The sequence below is a fragment of the Chenopodium album genome, chromosome 13 (assembly GCF_948465745.1).
Source record: "Chenopodium album chromosome 13, dcCheAlbu1.1, whole genome shotgun sequence".
NCBI lineage: Eukaryota > Viridiplantae > Streptophyta > Magnoliopsida > Caryophyllales > Amaranthaceae > Chenopodium > Chenopodium album.
In genome coordinates, this window is record NC_137846.1 from 690,116 (window position 1) to 711,738 (window position 21,623).

Below are 21,623 nucleotides of genomic sequence, written 5' to 3' on the forward strand. Positions count from 1 at the left end.
GATTATACCCATAGAAAATAAACAGTGGCTACTACTTATCAGTCGTAGCCACTCTAATAAAAAGCCTAAACCCTATATATCAATGTACAGTATTTATACGATTTTGATCAATAGTGTAGAATCTGTAGATCCTGTTAATTGCAATGATACTTTTTGCCACAATAATAGTTCCTGTAATTCGCAGGTATAATATTACCGGCGACAGCAGGAAATCTCTGACAATGGAGGCATAGCAGCAGTAGCTTAGTAGGAAATTCAACTAACAGAGTTCACACGCGAGATGATGATGAGACACATATATCCAGTAGTTTTGTTTTATATCCAATAGAACAACTGAGATATTTAGTGCCTGAAAATCTAATACAGGGAAACACTTGGGATACCTAGTTACTACAAGTAACAGTCTAACAATTTACTACTAACAAGTACGAATACAATTTTTCTCAGAACTTATCACTTAGTTCATAACATAACAGTTCGGGACCTGAATTAGAGTGTCAGAACCGATTTTTGTACCAGTATACACCTTTCTGCTGCGAATCATCGTCTGGCTCGACATACAAACACTCCTTAGCCTCCCTCCATAATGCTTTGTAGAATGGTGTCCCATCAAACTGGTAATAGTCCCCAAGAATAGGCTTGATCGCTTTGGTTGCTTCCATTGCATGGTAGTGAGGCATAGTAGAGAACAAATGATGAGCAACATGAGTATCTGTTATATTATGGAAAACCTTGTTTAACACCCCATAATCGCGATCCATAGTGGACAATGCCCCCTTCAGCCAATCCCACTCCGATGAGTCGTAGTGGGGTAATGCAGGGTGTGTATGCTGGAGGTAAGTTATGGTGACAAGGAAGCCGTTGACAAACAAAAGTGGGACCCCGTACATGTAAATCAACCAAACTAGACCTTTAGTCATAGCAACCTTGTATAGGACAAACATCACACCCAGTATACCCAAATCAGATACAAAAACTTGAGTCCTCTCCCTGGTCGAGAAAATGGGCCCACTTGGGTCAAAATGGCAAGCGAACCGGTCATAAGGGCGACCGGATGCATTGAAGAGCAAGTACAAGGGCCAACCCAATGCTAATGTGACTATAAGTGAAACCATACGGCCCGGTGGGTTGTTCATGTATTTGGAGTACCATGAGATTTGAGACTTAGGCTTGGGCACAAACACTTCATCCCTATCCAACGAACCGGTGTTCGAGTGGTGGCGACGGTGGCTATACTTCCAAGAAAAGTATGGGACCAAAAGGAAGGAATGAAAGATTAGGCCCACGGTATCATCAACCCATTGGTAGTCACTAAAAGCATGGTGTCCACATTCATGGGCTACGACCCAAACACCTGTGAGAATGCAGCCTTGTACGGCCCAATATATCGGCCAGCCCAACAAAGACAGAGGATAAGCTAGAGTTGGAATAACGTACGAGGCAATGAAGTAGAAAAGGCAGGCTAGTGTAATATCATACACTAGATAAGTGAACGATTTTAAGAGGGACCGTTGGAAACAATGTGGTGGGATGGCTTGCTTAAGTTGACCTAGTGTGAAGGGTGGTTTCGAGTTTGGGGCACGGCGAATAGCTACTCTGCCTCCTCCGTTTCTTTCTCCTTTTCGCGACTTTATGCTTGTGGTTTTCCTTTGCCCACCTGAACCCATTGCTACTCTTCAAAATCTTCCAACTGCATGGACATAAACATAGCGAGATTACAACGTTTAAGCTTTAATTTCCGTTAATTATTGTGTTAAAAAGAAAAGTTAAGGCCACTTAAAACATGTTCAAAGTACACTTGAAGAAACTACAACTCACAAATACAAGTGCTTCCTACTTTGAAATTATTATATATAATTGTTGTTTCTATTTTCTAGGTCATATTAGTTTTAATCACTAAATCAAAATCTCATTCATTTAATTCGTAATACTCCATATATTTTTGCATTTTTGTTAGTCCAATACTCCAATATACAAGGTACACTAAAAAAATAATTTTTAAACATAAGAATATATATTGCGAAGAGAACCCAAGACATCGCTTGGGGTATGAACTAGTTGGACATAAACCGAAACACAATTACTCGTAATTAATTTCCTCGTGCATGTTTGACTAATGCTTCACAAACACCAATCCAGAAAGGCCTCTTCGATGACACAACTAAGTAACTTGTATCTAAAGTCCAACTACCAGACTCACATTTATTATTCAGCCCTGGATCCATTTAATAACTCAATTTATGTTTATTTAAGTACCATTTTCAATTACTCTAGTATTTACAAGCTAACTACTCCGTATTTGTTTTTAGGCCCAAGCGATAACTACCCCGATTATTGCATGAATAACATGCACAAGTTACTCTTATTGTTTTTAGTCTTTTTTTTGTGACTAAAATAAGATTAACTTGGGGAAGAAATAACATATCACAACATTGGGTTGAAGGTTCAACTTTTAAACAAGATTTCTTACAGGTCAAGAGCAATATACATGAGACCGTATCCCACTAATTCAATTTGTTATAAGACGGTCATATGTGATAATTGGATGCTAATCTTTATTAAAGTATTTGGAATCTAATTAGTAGTTGGTATAAGATATTAATAAAAAAAATATATATACAATCTATAGTATTAAGGTGTTAGAATATGCCACCTTATTTTTTGGTCACACGATTATAACGACACTTTTAGACATCACGTCAACCTTGCTAATAAAAACAAAAGTTTTAATCACACCAAAGGCGTTTATTATTTTACTCTTAATTTATTTTCTAACAGCGTTTATTGTTGAAGTTATTAGAATATGCCTTAAATTGGGGAATTGATTTTGGCACACCATTAATTGATATTGGCACACCTGTATGTGAGAACAACATTTAAAAAAATGTGCTCTCATATAGGGTGTGCCAATATCAACTTATGGTGTGCCAAAATCATTTCCCCTTGAATTGACACCCAACTATCATCACGGAAAACTTATAATATACACGTATGTTATATCATATGGTCTCAACTATTATGTAATTTGTACTCTTCCTCAAAATAGCTTTCTCTTGTTTAATTTATTGATTTGGTTAATGTTTCTTGCTTTTATCTTAAAATAGGTTAAGGAGAAAACTTGTCCAAGGAGACCATTCAACTATTAATTAGATATTAGACTTTTAGCATTCAATAGAGTGAAATTAAAGAAAGACGTGGTACAAATAATTAGGCAAGAGACTCGAACTAACAATTACAATAAAACTAGCTACTCATTCAACTCGTCTATTTTCTTACTAGATACTAGGATAGACTAATTCTACATGCAACCCTTTTTCTAGTTTAGATATTTCTACAATTTTGGTAAAAGATTGTACAATGTATTACAAACAACAAAATTAAAAAATAATTAAAAGTAAATTAATTAAAAAAATTCTCCTATGAAATTATTACGTTAGTTACGTTTGTCCGTATATTAACGCAAGAGTTTCCTTTCTATCTGTCCATCTTTTTTTTTTTTTTTTTTTTTTTTTTTTTTTTTTTTTTTTAAAAAAAATACTTTAAGTTTGGTTATTTTTATTACTCTTTGTTTGGAAGTATTGTTATTACTCTTTATGTAGGAAGAAAACCGAAAATTTCCAATATAAGTAAATTTTGAATGATCGAAAACACTGTTTGATGATGATTGTCAAAAAAATTTACAAAAATGCATTGTTACATATAGACTGTGTTAATTTAATGATGTAATCTTATACTTATAAGAGAAGAGATAAGAGAATATATAAGAGGGTGTAAAATTACATTCGAAAATATAATATAGATCGGACACGTGATGTTCTTAGTCAGAGTAATATGCGTTTTGGTGAGTGTAATTTCACATTCTCTCATACTCTTCTTTTCGGGTATAAATTATAACTAAGAAAGACGTTTCCTTATAAATTAGAAGAAGCTTTGAAGAGCATATATCATATAGAAGATGCAGAGTTCCATTTAAAACATAATGAAAGAATTGGAGTTATAATAAAAAGATTCAAGGAACTTACGGTTTCAACAAATTCAAATTCCAAAATATTGACATTAAAAACTTCCAACCTTAAGGTGAATATTATTAAACATCAAGATCTAAAGATGATATATGAACTAAAAAAAATTACTATAAAAACAAAACACATAATGACTATAAAATGAATAAAATGCGCGAATTTATGAGGAAAATACGAAAATATATAAAACATCATACCTGTTTTGTAACAAAAGTATCAACCCAAGATGAGAGTTTCTTCTTCTTTGCTTTAATTTTATTTTTAGAAATATTATATTTGAAGGTAAAAAATGATAGTAGTACGAAGGGATGCCCAAGCATTTGCACATATATATAGTGACCTTCCCAATTCCATAAAATAACTAAGCCCCTTCCATATGGGAGGTAGGTGGGTCCTATAAATATCACTTTATTAAGTAAGGATCATTTTTTAAAGAAATAATCATAATAACTAGGATCATATTTTTTAAGAAAAAATCATAATAACTTTATACGACTGTTAACAGTGGCGGATCCAGGATTCCAGACTAGGGGTAGCACTAAACACTAGAAGAAGAAAAAAAAAAAAAAAAAAACAACAACAACAATATACACCTACTAACTTGAAACTCAAACTAAATTTAAATTGGTAATAACACGTCAAGTTAAATTTTTGCGTAATGTATTGTGATTTTTTTATAAAAATTTATCATCAAATATTAAACATCTTTAGATTTTGCAATGAGCCATAATAAATTATGTCAATCATACTAGTTATCGAAATACTTCTATTGTTGCCAATTTTTATGGAAGTTACTTTTGTTTGATGTTTGAACATAAAGTCAAAAAAGTGAAAAGTATGTAATTTGGTGAAGAATCAATTTTTGATGGAAGTCATTTTTATGTATTCTATTTGAATATTAATGTCAAGAAACAGAAAATTAATTTGGGGAAAAAAATAATAATAATTGATTTTTTCAGAAAAAAGTAATAATAATTGATATTTTTCAGAAAAAAGTAATAATAACGAAACAAAGACTTAGAAATGAACTTTCCTCAAAAAAAGAAAAAAAAAATGAACTAAAACGAACTAAAAATTCCTCAAAAAAAGGAAAAAAAAAAAAGAAATGAACTAAAAAAGAAAGTGTTCTTGTGGAGATTCGAACCGCTGACCCCTCAAGCCTAAGAGAAAATTTTATACACCTGCTTTATACCGCTGAAGCACCGTTAGTTGTCTTAAATACCGATGAAGCACCGTTAGTTGTCTTAAATACTATGCATTGTTTAGTGTATATATTTTATTTTAAAGGAGGCTTTTTTGTAAACAGAATTTTTTTTTTTTTTTTTAAATTTTTCTGGGGGTAGCACGTGTCCCCCCAGGTCACAACGTAGATCCGCTAGTGACTGTTAATGTATTTGGCTCAAATTGGCAAAAAGACATTACAAATCACAAATATATATTGTATTCAACTAATAAATACAAGTCTTCATTGTTGGTTGAAGTTGGAATTGGTTTACATACTCTATAACCTTTTCGCCAGAAGGTTTATTGGGTTTAAAGTGTGAAAGTAGCATGTGTCTCTTCATTACGAGCAGTACTAAATGTTCTGCTTGAAAGAAACGGTAAATAAAATTTGAACCGATAACGTATTTGTCTCATTGGCTCTTAATACCATATATGTTAAATAATTAACTCACTCAATATATAGTTTAATCTGATAGTTGAGCTTAACATTGATTTATATAATCTTTGGTCCCTATCAATATGATGTAACAACACAAAAATCTATTGTGGCCTTGTGGGTTAGCACATTGAATTTCTATTGCTTGTTTATTTAGGGAATGTTAAATTGTGAAAGTCAATATTGTACATTTGTACGTCCTTGATTATTAGTGGGGGAACTGGGGGTATAGACAACTGTCCAAATTAAGTTGATAAACACAATATTAATGATGCTTTAATTCATTACTTGCTTGTTAACTTCCAAAAAATATAAGTGGTTGCATGGCATAGGTTTAATAGAAGACTTAAAATAACCAAACACTCGTCAAGAGAAATGGCTATTGCATCTTGCATGTGGCTGCCTAAATTGGAATCCACACATGAACTTACTAGTCTTGCGACTGACTTCCCTCAACCATTGTGCCTTGTCTAATTTGGCCTTTCTATCGTTGTTAATGAGACATGAGAAATTTATACTTTTTTGGTATATCGTACTTTGCCATACTACACCTCAATTTGACATACAGTGGCGAAGTCTAAAATTAGTGTTGCATGTATTAAGAAACGGTGAAAATGTCTATTTTATCAAGACGACTTTGTTATATTATATAAGGGTGAGTTCTTAGTAATTACTGCGTAAAACATATTTTGCATAATTTAAGGTTCTATATATACATTATTACATTGTAACGTAATGTGTAAATATTAGTAACATGTAGCTTTATCCGGTTGCTATGTCATTTTCTATTTCTATGAAAATTAAATTCCATAATATTGTGTTTCGTTGGATAAATGGGCCAAATGAAACTTTTTCTTAATCCAAGTTGTTGATAAGTTTCGTGTAAGCCCAGAAATTTTAACACCAGAACCAATTAACTTAAGCAACAACAGCTATCAATTTCATTTGAATTTATTAACAACAGCTATCAATTTCATTTGAATTTATTACAAGTCTTTCTCAAATCTCAATAATCTTCCTCTATTAAAACATATTACGCACGCAATTTATACAACCGTACTTAACAATGTGCTAATAATAATAATGTGTTGTGTTGTGTTTTTCAAACAAATCGATAGAAAATTTTGAAGGAAAATTACAAATCGATCAGTGTCATTGTAATTAAAAGCTATGGTTGAAATGTATTTAAGTACTCGTAATTGATAACGTGAAATTAAGTGTTGATAAATAAAATTAACATTTCTAACACAATTTACCTGTGATTTTGTTATACATTTCAAATACTACCTCCGTTCAAAATTCGACTCATTTACTATTTATTTGGTCAAAATAATACTCCCTCTATCGACTCATTTTGTCTGGTCAAAATTATAATACTCCCACATATTATGATTTATCTGGTCACATATTATGATAAATTATAATAAGGGGAATCTAATAAGATCCCTCTATCTAATTTATTTCTATTGTATAAATCATAATATGTGGTCAAAGTTATACTATGATTTATACAATAGAAATAAATTAGATAGAGGGATCTTATTAGATTCCCCTTATTATAAAGTTTTCAAATATCAACTTTTCATAATTTTCACTTATATATAGTCGAAGATATTCATGGTCAAAAATGTTCCTTGAAGACAGCGTAAATGCAAAGTGAGTCGAACGGATTGCCTTTATCATTACCCTAAAAGAAAATATAATAACTCTATATATCTCCAACAGAGTAGTACTTTTTTATGATTCTAAATTAATTGTCTTTTAAGACAACAAAGTAAATAACACCACGAATATGACTTTTGCTCATTTGTCAAATCGTATGAACGTAGTTGCTTTGTTACAATGTTGTAAACATTTTCTCCTATGAGACTAGCTATAAGATCGACTGTTACATTAATTCACACAAAAGCACGTAGCAATATAGCATGTACCAAGAATTGAAAAACCATATGTGATAATCAATGGTCGTATTATGGGACTCCATGGCGATGACGTAGAGAAGCTGTGAATCTGTGACGGCCCTAATGGCCTAGCCCTCACAGGTTGTCTGTACAGTGAGGACAGCAAAGGGTAGCTGTTAGTTAAACAAGCAAACGTTGTTACTAAGGATGGCAATGGGTCGGATCTGGGTCGGGAAAGACCTGCATTATTGGAGGTGGACCTAGATTCGACCCACATCCACTGATTCTAGCGAATCTCGGGTCTAAAACGGGTCCAAAATGGGTCTAAGTATAAATTTTTTATCACTTATGTTTTAAATATGATAATGTATGACTATAAATATACATTAAACAATCTTGCTATATAGTAATATAGTACATATCAAAATAAATTTCATAAAAAAAATACATTAAATAAACATATTACTCTTTTCATTTTTAAATACTTGCTCCATTTTTTCACGCGCGAAATTTTAGGAGAAATTAAAGAAACTAATAAAATATGGAGGTAGTGGGGTTGGAATGTTGGATGAAGAGTAAAAAATAGTAAAAAGCAAAAGTAGTGGAGAGGAGGAGAGAGAATATGAAATTAATAGAATATGATTCATGGCGGGTCCACTAGGTGAGAGAAATTAATATTGTAAAAGCTTTCCAAATAAGGAAATGGAGCAAGTATTTAAAAACGGCCGAAAAAGAAAAGTGAAGCAAGTATTTAAAAACAGCTGAAAAAGGAAAGTGGAGCAAGTATTTGAAAACAAAGGGAATGCTATACGTACCATTATACGACAATCGACTTAACAAGAATAGGAGCTAAGAACCATTTGACTTGGAGCCGTTGGAGCTAAGAATAGTAGCTTAGAGCTAAGTTCTTTAGGTTGTTCTTTTATTAGATTAGATAATTTATAACTTATTTATTTTTTTTATTTATTAAATAAATATCTTCGGGTCTATGGGTTGGATTTAGTTCTGAACTTTTCAGACCCATATCACTTAAACCTAGATCCAACCCATATCTATTGTGTCAAAAATATTAGGACCCAAATCCTTGATAAATTATCTTAGCTAGATTATTTTACTAATACAATGTACTTATTGCGTAATTGTGTTTTTTTTTTTTTTTTTTGAAACAAATCAATTCATTAATAAAAAGCCATTCGGCATCTACAAATGAAATCTAAATTAACAAATACATAAAATTGAATCAAATTAGGGTTTCCTTCATCAAAGCTACAATCAATATACAGCCTTTTCGGAGAGACGGTCTAACGATTTGTTGTAGCCGTAAGAATGATTCTCATCTTATTCACCTGAATGCATTTGAAAATTTGATAATAGGGCAAAAGATGATTACTTTTTTGATGAACCCTAACACACAAACAAACCCTAAAAATAAACAAACAGCTAAACTAACAAAAACTAACGACTCCCATAGGAAGACACTCCACCATAGGGAGACGGACGAATATCTACACTACTTGTGTAGATTTATTGAAACCTAAATTGCAAAACTAAATAAAATTAAGGAAAAAGGGTCGGAAATAGTCTAATTTTCGAAGACATTATACTATTTCCGACCTAAACGGCCAAAATTTTTGAGAAACCCTAGAAGAGAGAGAGGAGGAGAGAAGAGGAGAGGAGAGGCGAGAGGGGTAATTGGATCCGTGTAATTGTGTATGCAATTGTAAAGCTTGCAGCCCTAAATCTATTGGATTATAAATTCTGCATTCTTTGCTTTTTAGCCCAACCCAAACTTTGACTCTTTGGGCCTTATACACATGTCCAATAGCTATGTTTTACAAAGGTTTCAAGAGATTGCATATGAATCATCACAAATATTGAAATGTACAATAGCTAAAAAGATGTAAATGTGACAAAGTACTAAACTGAGTAATTGAATTTTGACACAAAAGGCAAAAAACTATATTTATTAGGAAGCTTGTGGAGTGAGGCATATCAACTACAGAATCAAGCAATAGTGCAATACATAAAGTCACCAACAAGACTTAAAAAGTGCACGGTACACACAAATGACACAAATAAACGAGCTTTTAATTGAGAGCAAGTAACGTCACGAATTAAGAGTGCACGGCGCACACGACATAGACTAGGGCAGCTACTTTTTGCACGGGGGTAATCCCAGTGCATCACAAAGGCACTTGTTATTGGCAAAACCATCAGGGCTAAATTGCTTTAGATGTCGGCCTTTGGGGAGCTTACCACATAGCTCGTTGTTGCAGAAATTGACATATCTTAGTTGTCGCAGTTGTCTGAGTCGTTTAGGAAGAGATCCGTATATCTAGTTGTAAGACATGTCAATATAGTTCAACCTCCAGGGTAGGTCGACATAGCTGAAATTAAACTTGAAAAGATTTTGCGGATGACTCGCTCCATTGGTTTATCACTTGTAAACAAAAAAGATGCATCTCCTGTAAATTGGTCGAGGGATAATTCTAACCGGCTAATATTTGCTTGACCCAACGACTTTGGGATTGGACCAGATAACCCATTTGTATCAAGTCTTAATATTGAAAGCCTACTTTTAAATGACTCAAAACTTTCAGGTATTAAACCACTTAGCTTGAGACTAAAATAATGTACACAACAACACGATTAAATTGATAAATCATGCTATTTAAAACCTTGAATTATAAAATTCAAATAAAATAGAGTGAATTGAAAATCAAATTAAAAAAAAAATTACTTCTTATTATTTGTAACAAAAAATTTTATTTGTGAAACATAAAAATTTATTTGTTGTAAATAATAATAATAATAATAATAATAATAATAATAATAATAATAATAATAATAATAATAATAATAAATAAATAAATAAATAAATAAATAAAAAGCCGGATATAGTAAATTGATGTATTAACGGTTTCACTAATAATAATGAAAAATAAAATAATAATAATAATGAAAAAAAAAAAAAAAGGAATAAAAGAGACACATACCCACTAAGAATGAGTACTTGAAGGTTGGGAAGGAGCGAAAAAGAGGAAGGAATAGTGCCTTCGAAGCCGCACGCAACAAGCTTAAGAATTCAGGAAACGGTCCACTGAGGTTAACATTATCCATTGTTATATCGGCGAGATTAGTGAGGTTAACGATGATGGATGGAATGGAACCCGTAAGGTTTGGCAAGTAATTAATAAGACTATCAACAAGAGCCTACAATATTTCATCTTCACTTTGATTTCTTTCATCTATCACAAGTATAAGTTGAATAATATATGACTATATAATGTTTTTGTTTATGTATAGTGTGAACATATATAATCAAATCTTTGTCTCAAAAAAAAAAAAAAAAAAAAACTTTGTCAAAATTAATTGATTTAAGAAAGTTAATATCTAGTAAATCACAAACAAATTATTCTTTTGATATTATTCCTATTGCCTAAATGGTGTCATACAGTATATGGGAACATGATCAATTCTTTATGTATTTAACAAAATACAGTACGGAATATTATCTATTTTTGTTTTTCTATTTCATTACCTTAAATTAAAACATATTGAAATAATATAATGTTGGAATATATAAAATCAGCAAGATTGAGTCCAATCAAGTTTGAGTCGTAGAACTATGAATGGCTTCGTGTCATTATCAAGTCGGATCAAGTTCTTGTACTCCATAGCTAGGTCATTGTTGGGTTGGATCGTGTCAATGTATTATGTATACGTTTAAACTACTATACGGGTCAAGTATTGAGTTGATTTTGCCATCTTCAAACCGGGTATTAATACAGAGTAATTAATAAAAGTTGAAGTTTTGGGTTTATAATCAAGGATACTGTATGAGCACTAGTTTGTCTAAACTGAACTTCATTCGACGGGAAAGGTTGGTAAAACATTTGTTATAACTGACAAAAGTATGACACAACTAACACAAACTCGTCATCTTAAAATACTCGTACTTCAATAGCTAACTCACAATCACCAGACGATTTTGGTCACTCATAATAAGGAATAATATAAACGTTACGATTCAAGAGGTGAAAGCCATAAGACAAAGCAGAGTACTACTACTTTAAGTCTTTAAGACATCACAAAATCCACAAGCTGCTTTAGGATGTAACCAACCCACAAAAATACCCCAACTATCAAAATGAAAGAAATTTAAAAACCTAATTAAATGTAAGATTATAAACGTACAAATGAAAAAACTCTACAGCCTCTGATAGTCATATTGTCTCTGTACCACAGTACTAAAACAACCCACATCCACAGCCTAAACATGCGAGACGGACATACAAAAACCCCAAATTAAATAGGGTGAAAAGGAACAAGTGAGGAGCTAAGGATTAAATTGCAGATTTACGCATTTCATCAGCTCCATGAGCAAAATGGCACCTGTCCCCAAAAGTGCACGACCCCTTGGTGAAGTTTTCACAAAGCCTTGTCTTGAAATTGCTACCACCACCAGGTGCACCATGTCCTGTTGACTGCCTGACAGGGGGGCCACCAGAAGCCGCCTTGACATTCCGTATGAGCTCCTCAACCATGGAAGAGGCCTGCTTGATTTGATCAAAGGTGCCCTCGAGTTGAATATTCCTTTTGTTAGAATCAGTCTCATGGTCTCTTATTGAAAGCTTCACCCCAGTGACACGGCATATTTGCTTTGAATTTATCCCACTTTTACCTATGACTGCTCCAGCAAGAGCAGCATCAATGCTGAGTTTGGCTGTAGAAGACTCTCCAAAGTTTGCAGCAGCACCAATACCAGGTGGTGGAGGTTCCATCCTGCCTCCCATCCTACCTGACACGTATCCCATGCCCCGTGGATCTTCATATGACGGAATGGATGGCCTTCCAAGCTGTCGTTCTCCGTGAGCAAAGTGACACTTGTCTCCATATTTACAACCTTCTGGAGAATTAAATTTGTTGCAAATCTTGGTCTTGCCTGATGGTGTAGCTGGACCATCAGAGTATGATGGGGCAACATTCCTGGGTGGGGGAACTGGTGCACCACCAAGGTTCAACATCTGGGAAACAGCTTTGAATCCACCCGGGACATGGTGCAAGAAGTGGCAACCCTCACCAAATGGACAGCCTGACGTACTGCAAAAGAGCAAAATTGGGTTCAGATTCTAATTTTGAAGTATAAAATATGGGGTGAAAACAAAACTAAAACATCTTCAAATCTAAGTTCTATTTTATAGAACAAAATTGGGACTGACAGGATGATAAGAAATATCAAGGAGATTAATCGCTCCTGTATACAACTGTTAAGGAAACTTCATTTATACAAGCCACTGTCATGAGTGAGCAACAAAAAAATAAAAAATAAAAAACAACACAAACCCAGAAACTAAAGAAAAGAGTAACCTAGCAAGCCAATAATGGTGTACAAAATCAAACCCATAATAAAACCCACATACATGAACAATTTGAACCCCAATACCTTCACCCCAACTCTCCACCCCACAGTCCACACCCACAAAGATATCATATGTCAAGTCTGATACACTGATTATTAAGGCTTCAACATATAACCTCGAGATAAAAATAAAAAAAATAAATAAAAAAAAAAGAATAACATCAAAACCATAATCTTGGGAAAAATGTTCTTCACTTCCCAAAAACCTAGATCCTCAGCACATTTAACCACATCCGACACCAAATCACAGCTGAACAAAGCCAAGTGTTTTCCAACTTAAAAAAGTTCTAAGCACTAGTGGCTAGCATAGGTACAAAATCCCAAAATCAAAATAACAAGAGACAACAACCCAAATATAAAAAGATCTATCAAAGTAGCAAGTGAGAAAGGAAAGCCTCTGCAATGCATCACAAATATCTCAAACTTGCATCAGAAAAGCAAGAACACTAACAAGAGGAGGTTTTACTAAAAGTCACTTAGAGCTTGACAACTCGTAGGACGTAATGAAAGAACCTAGCAACAGCGGATCTGATCAAAACATGGATCTAAAATAATACAAGGAAAAAATAAAATCTAGTTCCACTACAAGTCTACATTTCAATAAATCATACGTCCATTAACCAAAATTTTTTTATTCCATCCCATCTCCCCCTTGATTCACAATCAATGGTCATTTCAAACATACCTATGGAACATTCTATCAGTTTTGAGCACTTTCGCATCACATTATCATAGTGGTCCAATCTTATACACAATTAATTAAGAAACAAAAGAGTTAGATACTCAGGAAGAGCACCAGGACAGCATAGTTGCAGATAATAATTAAACTAGTCTGTGCATATCATTCCTGCAGGAGCTAGAAATACACTAATTGTGTAATTGTTAACATTATAAAAATTATATGACTTAATATTACATATCGACACAAATCAAACGAGACCCAACATAGGTATGTTTTCATTGTGTGATTAGTAAATGATGTCAAATTGAAAAGGGTGAATAGTGCCAAAAGTCAAAATTGAACAACTAAAAAAAGTATTGACACAAACAAACAGGATAAAACAAACCTCACACAATATGCATCACACAATACAAGAAAGTGATTGTGAAATTAGGCCACCCTGCCTATCATGTTCATATGTTAACGGTACCACTCAAACACCCACCCCCCCTTCTATCAGTCTCAACACCACACAGCAAAATGCAGAAAATTAAATAACCAGATGTCAGATTATATGATTAAATTCAGCACTTCATGAAACTGCTTCTTCTCAGGATATTTAGCCTTGTTGAAACTTATTTAGTCTCAAAAATTGCAGTGAGTACTCCAATGAATTAATAATTTCCACCAGATTATATGATTAATTTCAGCACTTCATAAATCTGCTTCTTCTCAGAGTATTTAGGCTTGTTGAAACTTATTTCATCTCAGAAATTGCAGTAAGTACTCCAATGAATTAAGAATTTGAATTTCCATCAAGAGTATCGATTTATTGTAATTTGATTGAAGAGGATGGACCTGTACCAAAAACTTAAATACCAATTAATTAGTCTGTGACTGAGTTGCATCACTTTCAAAGCTTAAATTCCCTCCCTCTCATAATCAAAGACCCTTACACTTTCCGAGAGTCCACTTTGACCACTACTCCCTGTCAAAATATATACTCCTTCATAAAGTTATTCCGAATCTTTTTTCTATAATTCTGATACAATCTTTCACTGAACATATTTTGAGAAAAGTTTGAAGCCAAAGTTCAAGCTCGGAAAGTGTGTGTTCCTTATATTATAAAGGAAAGGAAGTAGATTTTACACATAATTCCATATATCTTCCAGTAGTTTACCGAGTTTACCGAGTGTATCGAACATTAGTTATCAATATCATCAAAGTCTCTGTTTACTGTGATTATATGATGATATAGAATAAGACCTGTATCACAACTTTGGATGCTGAATTTATTAGTCAATATATTACGAACATAAATTGTGTAAAATAACATTATTAATCTATATAGCATATTGTTGAATGTAAGATTTGCATTATATGTAGAATTGTTTTAAATAAGTATTGAGATTTGAACCTGAAAAACTTTGTGCAAGGCTTCGATTTGCTTCCTACACCAGATTGGAAGGACTCCGATTCTGTTGAAGAACATTAATTACTTTTTTTCAGTGAGTTGTATTAATTCATTCTTCAATCTCCACTGTTTTTCACCTTTTCCTACCAATCTTTTTTATATAGATTTCGATTTTTATTCAATTCTTTCACTCGCTAAAATTTTAGAAGATTTTGCACATTAGCTTACAACAAATCTACGAACTAAAACCCTAGAAAATGTCCTAAAATCGCGCAAATCTACAATTGAGTGAGCAAATCGCAGCAAACAAGTCCAAACTCCAAATCATCACTAAAACTTCATAAAAACCCTATAATACACAATTAATTTGAAATAAAGGTAATTTATAGGAAGAAAATTCAACAAACCTGGACGAGATTTCTTGAAGCCGCCATTGCCATTAAGTGAACCTTCATGTCTACCTCTTTTGCGAGGACCACCGAAATCCATTGTCGAACGAAATACGAAGAAATTGAACTACTTAAACCTAAAGAAAACCCTAATTTGAGGAAAGAAATTGATTGAAAATTGGGGAAGAAGAAGAGTGGAGTAGGCGAAAGAGAAAACCCTAGCGAAAAGAGAGGAGAGAGAAAGTGAGAGGGCGGGGGTTTGGAGAGAGATTGAAAAGAAACGAAATGATTTGGTGGATGTGAGATTTATTTAGGTTTAATATGATTTAATTTAATGACACCTGGAAATTCGAGAGGAGGGTCACGTGCAGTGGGTGAGGTGTAAGAAGCGTCATTCATAGCAGTATAGCACTTTCATTTTTTCTCTGGGTTTTTCTCTCTCTTATGACTTTTTGAGTTTTGACTAATTATTGGTTTTTTTAGAACTTCACTACTACTCTTGCTTCTTTTATTACGACGAGTGTACTGATTTCGCCATGTAGTCCAGTTGGGCTGGGAGTACATCTTTGGGTAGGGCTAGACCTCACAATCCTGACACAACCCAAATAACTTGAATTAACCCGAAAACGTCTATTCAAAATTGACCCGAACACAAAACTCATCCGACCCATACCTGTCCAAGCCGAAGTGGAGTTGACCCAACCTTGACCTGATACCCAAACGGACCCGATCCGATACCATAATTGACCCGACCCAAACTCTACCCGATTTGAATTTAACCCGACCTGAACTTGACCCAACAATTGGACTTGAAGACTCACCCGGTCTGAAGTGTTGAGCCGATACCCGACTTGTTCCGAATAACAATTGACCCGAAACTCGATCCGAATGATCTGTCTGACAAGTCTAGGTAGGGCTGAGTTAGAGATGATTATATGCAGTTCTAGTTGAGCCATTTGAAAACTCCATTATTTAATAGCGAGTTTGGTTAAATATATTTCTTTTAGGCTAGATATTTCGCCCAAAATTGTCAACTTGTTTCGCCAAGCTCCAGCTCAACACATGTTCAAGTCTAGGCTGACCAAAACCATTTGATTATTGGTTGGGACTATTAAAAAACGCATTGGTAAATTGAAATTATTCCAATATAATCAAAATTTGAAAATATTTTAAAGATAAACAGTCAAAGTTGAAATCATTAAAACCATTTTATCTTAAAAATATATATTAATCATATGAAATTTAACGGTCAGACTATTGCATAAAGTTTTGAAGGCAACACCTGTATTGACCCCACCTATTTTGACCCTTTTAAGACAACCTAATAGCAACCCACATTGATCCAATCTGACCGGCCAATAACCAAGTCCAATTCTAATCATTTGTGATTGAGGATTGGAAGAACCAATTAGAAAAAACACACATTTGCTTATTCTAAACTTTTCCCAATAATTCAAAAAATCAGAAATCTAAAGTTTACCTCAAAATAATCATTACTTGCTTCTTAAAACTAGATTCATTACAATATGTTACTCCTCTGCACATGATTATACCTACAGAGTTACTAGTCCATCTAAATACATAATACTTGGCACCCTCATAAACATGCCACTGCACAAAAAATACTTCCAAAACTATGCTTGTTAGTTGTTAATTGCTATTTGCACTGAATGATCAGTCAGCCACGATCAGAAAGTTGCTGCTAGAGCTCTCTAACCATGGTTCCTATTCCACTACTTTGAGCTTTTGCTGTTGGTGAAGTCGGAATTGCAACTGGAGTAAGATTTGGCACTGTGTCTGCCTGAGACAGAGGAACGGTCACTTGGTACCTATGAGGCATTAGTTCTTCTCCAGTCGGCACTGAATCCGCCATCAGCTGTAATTCATAAACCAACGAACATAAGCATAACATAATGCAAAATACTACTCCTTTTGTTACAGCATCAGTGCTTCCTTTTGTTGTCAATTCAGTTCTACACTTTTTATTTTGAGATGAATTCAATTCTACACTTGTTTCAAGTTCAGCCAATACAATCATGTTTTCAGATTTTACAGGGTTGTGAACAACGTAGCGTAGTCCCTAAAATCAGCATATATACTGATATACACTTAAAGATGGGCAACGGACCGTGCCGTGCCGCCGCGCGCCGTGGCTGGCCGTGCCGCGGTGGTGGGCGTTTCGTGCCGTGCTGGCTCCGCGGCGTGTCGTGCCGTGCCGTGCCAAAATTTGGCACACCACAGCCCAGGGCACGGCATAGCCCGCGTGCCTAGCGGGCCATGCCGTGCCGGGTCGCGGTCCAACCCGTGCCACTTTTTTTTTTAAAATATATATGTGTATATATATATATATATTTAAAAAAAATTGATTTATTGTGTTATGATAATCAAATAAGTTTATATAAATTAATCGATTTATATAAACTTATTTAATTAAGTTTATTTATATTAACTTATTTAATTAAGCTTATATAAATAAACTTAATTAAATAAGTTTATATAAATAAACTTATTTATTTATTAATTAAATAAGTTTATATAAATAAACTTAATTAATTAAATTTTATTTGGACACGGGCCGTGCCGGCGTGTCGACCACCGTGCCCGTACCGAATTTCAATTTTTTGTTCACGGCACGGCCCACGGCCCACAAGTGGGCCGCCGTGCCGTTGTCCGGGCCGGGCTTGTGCCGCCCGCGTGCCGACACGGCCCGTGCCCATCTTTAAATACACCTTCGATTAATTTTTTACTTCAAAATTGTGACATTTACAAAGCATTAAAGTCTCGACTCAATATTCAACATTGACAAAACAGATTTGCTATTGAGAAGGAATTGCCTTACCTTCCAGTCCTTGAAATCAAATCTGAAGACAAAGTGGTTGTATGAAACTTCCTTGGAAGTCACTGAACTCAAGTCAGGAGCATTCTTTGGTGCTGAAAACAAAAGCATAACAGTCATAAGTTGATCAAAATAAGGAGTATTGCAAAAGTTAAATGTTAAGATGAGCAAGAACGGCAAGGACTTACAAACAAGATGAATCCCATTATCATTGACAGTAATCTGAGCACGCCCATCTTTTACCAAAAAAGACAAAGCAAACAAATTCTCAACAGTCTGTGCGAATGAATTCCTGTTCAAAATCAAGTTTTCGAGGCGGACACTTCTTTTACTCTTCAAGATGTTAAACATGGTTGCCATGTTCTTATCTGTGTCCTTTTTGTGGTCAGAACTAAAGTTCTCAACCTGATTCACAAGAAGAAAAAGTAACCTTTATACTTGTATAAAATATGGAGCGAATTTCATGAATGAGCCAATAAATCATACTCTATCACAATGAAATCTTTGCTATAAATGCTACATGAAGTACCAAGGGATAGTAGTTCAAGCCCATATTTAATATTCGATTGAAACAATCTAATGTCATGCGAAATGCCCCAGAAATAGTAATTCAATCATCTTCATAAATAAACATCAACCATAAAGATGTCCACTGTGAATAATTAAATCACCCATCAAAGTTAATAAAGCTTGATACCTCTTCAGGCTTAGCAGCACTTCCAGTAACCCTTGTTCGTTTCTTTCGAACAATAGCCTTTCGAAGCTTCATCTGAGTTTTCATTGGTCCAGTCCTGCCATAAAAAGACATAACAAATAACCATCAATACACCCACAAATCATATCCATGAATCAAATATTTCGCGAATAGAAGTTCAAAACATACATTGTAGAACAGCCTTGAGCATTCATGAAAATGGGGCAGACAAGCACACCAATGGCATTCCATTTAATCGAAGCACAGTCCTTTTCGACTTTCCTTCCATCAGCAACTCCAAACTGGCGAACCAAAGAGGTTATGAAATCAAATGGGGTTAGGCCATCTTCGGAATATGACCTTGCAGTGGTCACTAACGTGTTGGCCATGTCTAAAAGTGTCTCTGCATCTGTTACTTGCTCTCTTGTAGTTGACACTAACAAACCCAAGCAAATTTAACCAACAAATTTAGTCACAAAGTATTCATCAAAAGTTATTATAGGACTAACAGCAAGTATTGTTATGTAATCGTACAAGTCAAGCTAGCAAAAAATTACCCTTTTCTTTTCAACTCTTTTTGATGACAACCAATGTGTAAGCGATTAAGACTAGGACGTTATGTGAATAACGTGATACTATTATACAAATAATACGATCACACATAGCGAAATACTTCGTAGTACTTAAGCCTAAAAAATAAAAAGTACAGTGACACGTACATTCATTTTATATATTGGAATAGAATCGTAAACAACCATAATTTAAACACGAGAAATAAAAAAACTCCGTAACTCCACAAGTATGCTCAATTAAGTTGTCCGTTTTGACAGTAAAACTACTACGTAATACGGAGTAAATTACTAATCCTACATTATACACAAATAATACTCGTACAGTCGTACCTGGTTCAATATTTGTACAACAGTAACTAAAATTTTACTGAGATTTCAAGTTTTCAACAGTAATTTGTAACGTCATATTAAAAAAATTACCATTATCATATAAATCGTCAACTTCTTTGATTATTTTCTGGAACCTATTCGAATCTCCTTTGCATAATTCTTCCTTCTCCTCTGCAAAAAGTTTACATATAAATAAAAAATTAGATAAATTAGGAAAAAAAAAAAAATAACTTTAAAACAAATAAATAACATGAATTTCAATGTTTCACCATGAATGAGATTTTTGTAGTAGGCGTAGTGAGACCGGATAACTCGCCGGTCAACCGCCGGTTTCTGTACCGGTTCACCACTGTCGCCACGTGGCCGATCAGAACGGCGTCGTTTTGGTGGTGGCACTTGAAAGTGGTCGGTTCGGTTCACCTTTTCGGCTTTTACTGACTGAAACTCCGGATGATCAACGGCCATGTTTTGCACTCGTTTACCCATAAAACTTGATTAATTAAATAGTAATCAATTAACTAATGAAAAAAGAAAATTGGAGGGAATTTATAGAGTAAGAGAGAAATTGGATGAAATTTTGATTTAGAGGAAGTTACTGGCTTGTGTGAAAAGCTTTAGGGTTTTTATATAGTACTCCAAGTGTACGAGTATTTTATTTTTATTTTTGGATTGGATAAACTTTTCAACTTCTTATTTTTTTTTTTTTTTACGAGGAGGGAAAGGAAAATTAAATTAGAATTTTTTAACTTTTACTGGAGCTTGGAGGGTTAAATTCCCGCTCGTTTTTTTTTATTTTAGCAACCCAATGTAACCCAAAATAAAAATTGGAAGAAAGTTTGGATTGGTTAGCCTAAATTGGACTATTGATGTAAATGGGTCATTTCGAAACTTTAACCCATTGAAGTATTGGAGTATTTTTGTAGTTTACAAATGTCTATTTAACAATATCTATAAAAAGGATAATTTAGCCTGAATTGATAATCATTGAAGGTATTTTTTAGAATTATGATGGTATTTTTATGTACCATTATGAATGTTTGTTACAAATGTCTATTAAGCAATATCGATATGAGTACAATTTAGCCATTTAGCATGAATTGGTGATCTCTGAGCTATTATTTTAGAATTATAATGGGATTTTTATGTGCCATTGTGAATATATTTAAGTATAAGATGTCTTGTTGACAATACTAGATCTCACAATGGTGTAATATTTGATATGCTTACATATTTATTTCTACTTTAAAAATTTACGTATCCATTACACCATATGATCATAAACTGGTGATACTATTTACCTATTTTGTGGCATCTTTTTTTTAAAAAAAAATATATACACTAGATATTTTCTGCAGATTTTTTTTTCTTCTCATTTTAAAACCTTATAATGCGAAGAAAAAAAATAGCAAATTAGCAAAAAAAGCTACCCTGGAGTAAACTTACTTCTATATGCAATCGGATTTACATAAAAGGTGTTGGTGACATCTAATAATATGTCAATTTGCACAAAAATATCATACTATTTATTTAAAAAATGTAAATCTATAAGAAGAGGGGTTAAATTAGTTGGCTAATCCCGTGAATTCCAATTGAAAGACTCGAGGTTGATTTTCATTAAACTCGCTCTGGGAGGATTTCACTTATTCCCCTTTTTAAGCTGGGTGTTCTTAGAGGTGGGCAGCGTGTTGTGCCAGGCTGTCGCGGGCCGTGCCTGGTGGTGGC

General features: G+C 33.9%; 3 protein-coding genes across 3 annotated transcripts; all 3 read right to left on the minus strand.

Annotated features, from left to right (window-relative positions):
• Positions 1-430: 430 nt before the first annotated feature.
• Positions 431-4,313, minus strand: LOC145575844 (delta(12)-fatty-acid desaturase FAD2-like). The gene is made up of 2 exons (XM_081633633.1): positions 4,220-4,313; positions 431-1,690 (listed from the first exon to the last, which is right to left on the minus strand). The coding sequence occupies exon 2, from the start codon at positions 1,665-1,667 to the stop codon at positions 498-500; it is 1,170 nt and encodes a 389-aa protein (XP_081489759.1). The 5' UTR covers positions 1,668-1,690; positions 4,220-4,313; the 3' UTR covers positions 431-497.
• A 7,269-nt stretch (positions 4,314-11,582) lies between these two features.
• Positions 11,583-15,750, minus strand: LOC145574140 (zinc finger CCCH domain-containing protein 14-like). The gene is made up of 3 exons (XM_081631881.1): positions 15,488-15,750; positions 15,084-15,144; positions 11,583-12,686 (listed from the first exon to the last, which is right to left on the minus strand). The coding sequence occupies exons 1-3, from the start codon at positions 15,567-15,569 to the stop codon at positions 11,930-11,932; spliced, it is 900 nt and encodes a 299-aa protein (XP_081488007.1). The 5' UTR covers positions 15,570-15,750; the 3' UTR covers positions 11,583-11,929.
• A 1,199-nt stretch (positions 15,751-16,949) lies between these two features.
• LOC145575845 (non-structural maintenance of chromosomes element 4 homolog A-like) lies at positions 16,950-20,638 on the minus strand. The gene is made up of 7 exons (XM_081633634.1): positions 20,171-20,638; positions 19,992-20,072; positions 19,189-19,435; positions 19,003-19,096; positions 18,494-18,710; positions 18,309-18,400; positions 16,950-17,345 (listed from the first exon to the last, which is right to left on the minus strand). The coding sequence occupies exons 1-7, from the start codon at positions 20,385-20,387 to the stop codon at positions 17,172-17,174; spliced, it is 1,122 nt and encodes a 373-aa protein (XP_081489760.1). The 5' UTR covers positions 20,388-20,638; the 3' UTR covers positions 16,950-17,171.
• Between the last annotated feature and the right edge of the window lie 985 nt (positions 20,639-21,623).

Coding starts and splice junctions, on each gene's coding strand:
- LOC145575844 (XM_081633633.1), bottom strand. CDS start 1,667: ATGGGTTCAGGTGGGCAAAGGAAAACCACAAGCATAAAGTCGCGAAAA.
- LOC145574140 (XM_081631881.1), bottom strand. CDS start 15,569: ATGGATTTCGGTGGTCCTCGCAAAAGAGGTAGACATGAAGGTTCACTT. Junction 15,145..15,487: donor CTTCAAGAAATCTCGTCCAG/GTTTGTTGAATT, acceptor GTTCTTCAACAG/AATCGGAGTCCTTCCAATCT. Junction 12,687..15,083: donor CCTTGCACAAAGTTTTTCAG/GTTCAAATCTCA, acceptor GCTCTTTTGCAG/TACGTCAGGCTGTCCATTTG.
- LOC145575845 (XM_081633634.1), bottom strand. CDS start 20,387: ATGGGTAAACGAGTGCAAAACATGGCCGTTGATCATCCGGAGTTTCAG. Junction 19,436..19,991: donor TGACGATTTATATGATAATG/GTAATTTTTTTA, acceptor TGGGTTTGTTAG/TGTCAACTACAAGAGAGCAA. Junction 19,097..19,188: donor GCTCAAGGCTGTTCTACAAT/GTATGTTTTGAA, acceptor TTTTTATGGCAG/GACTGGACCAATGAAAACTC.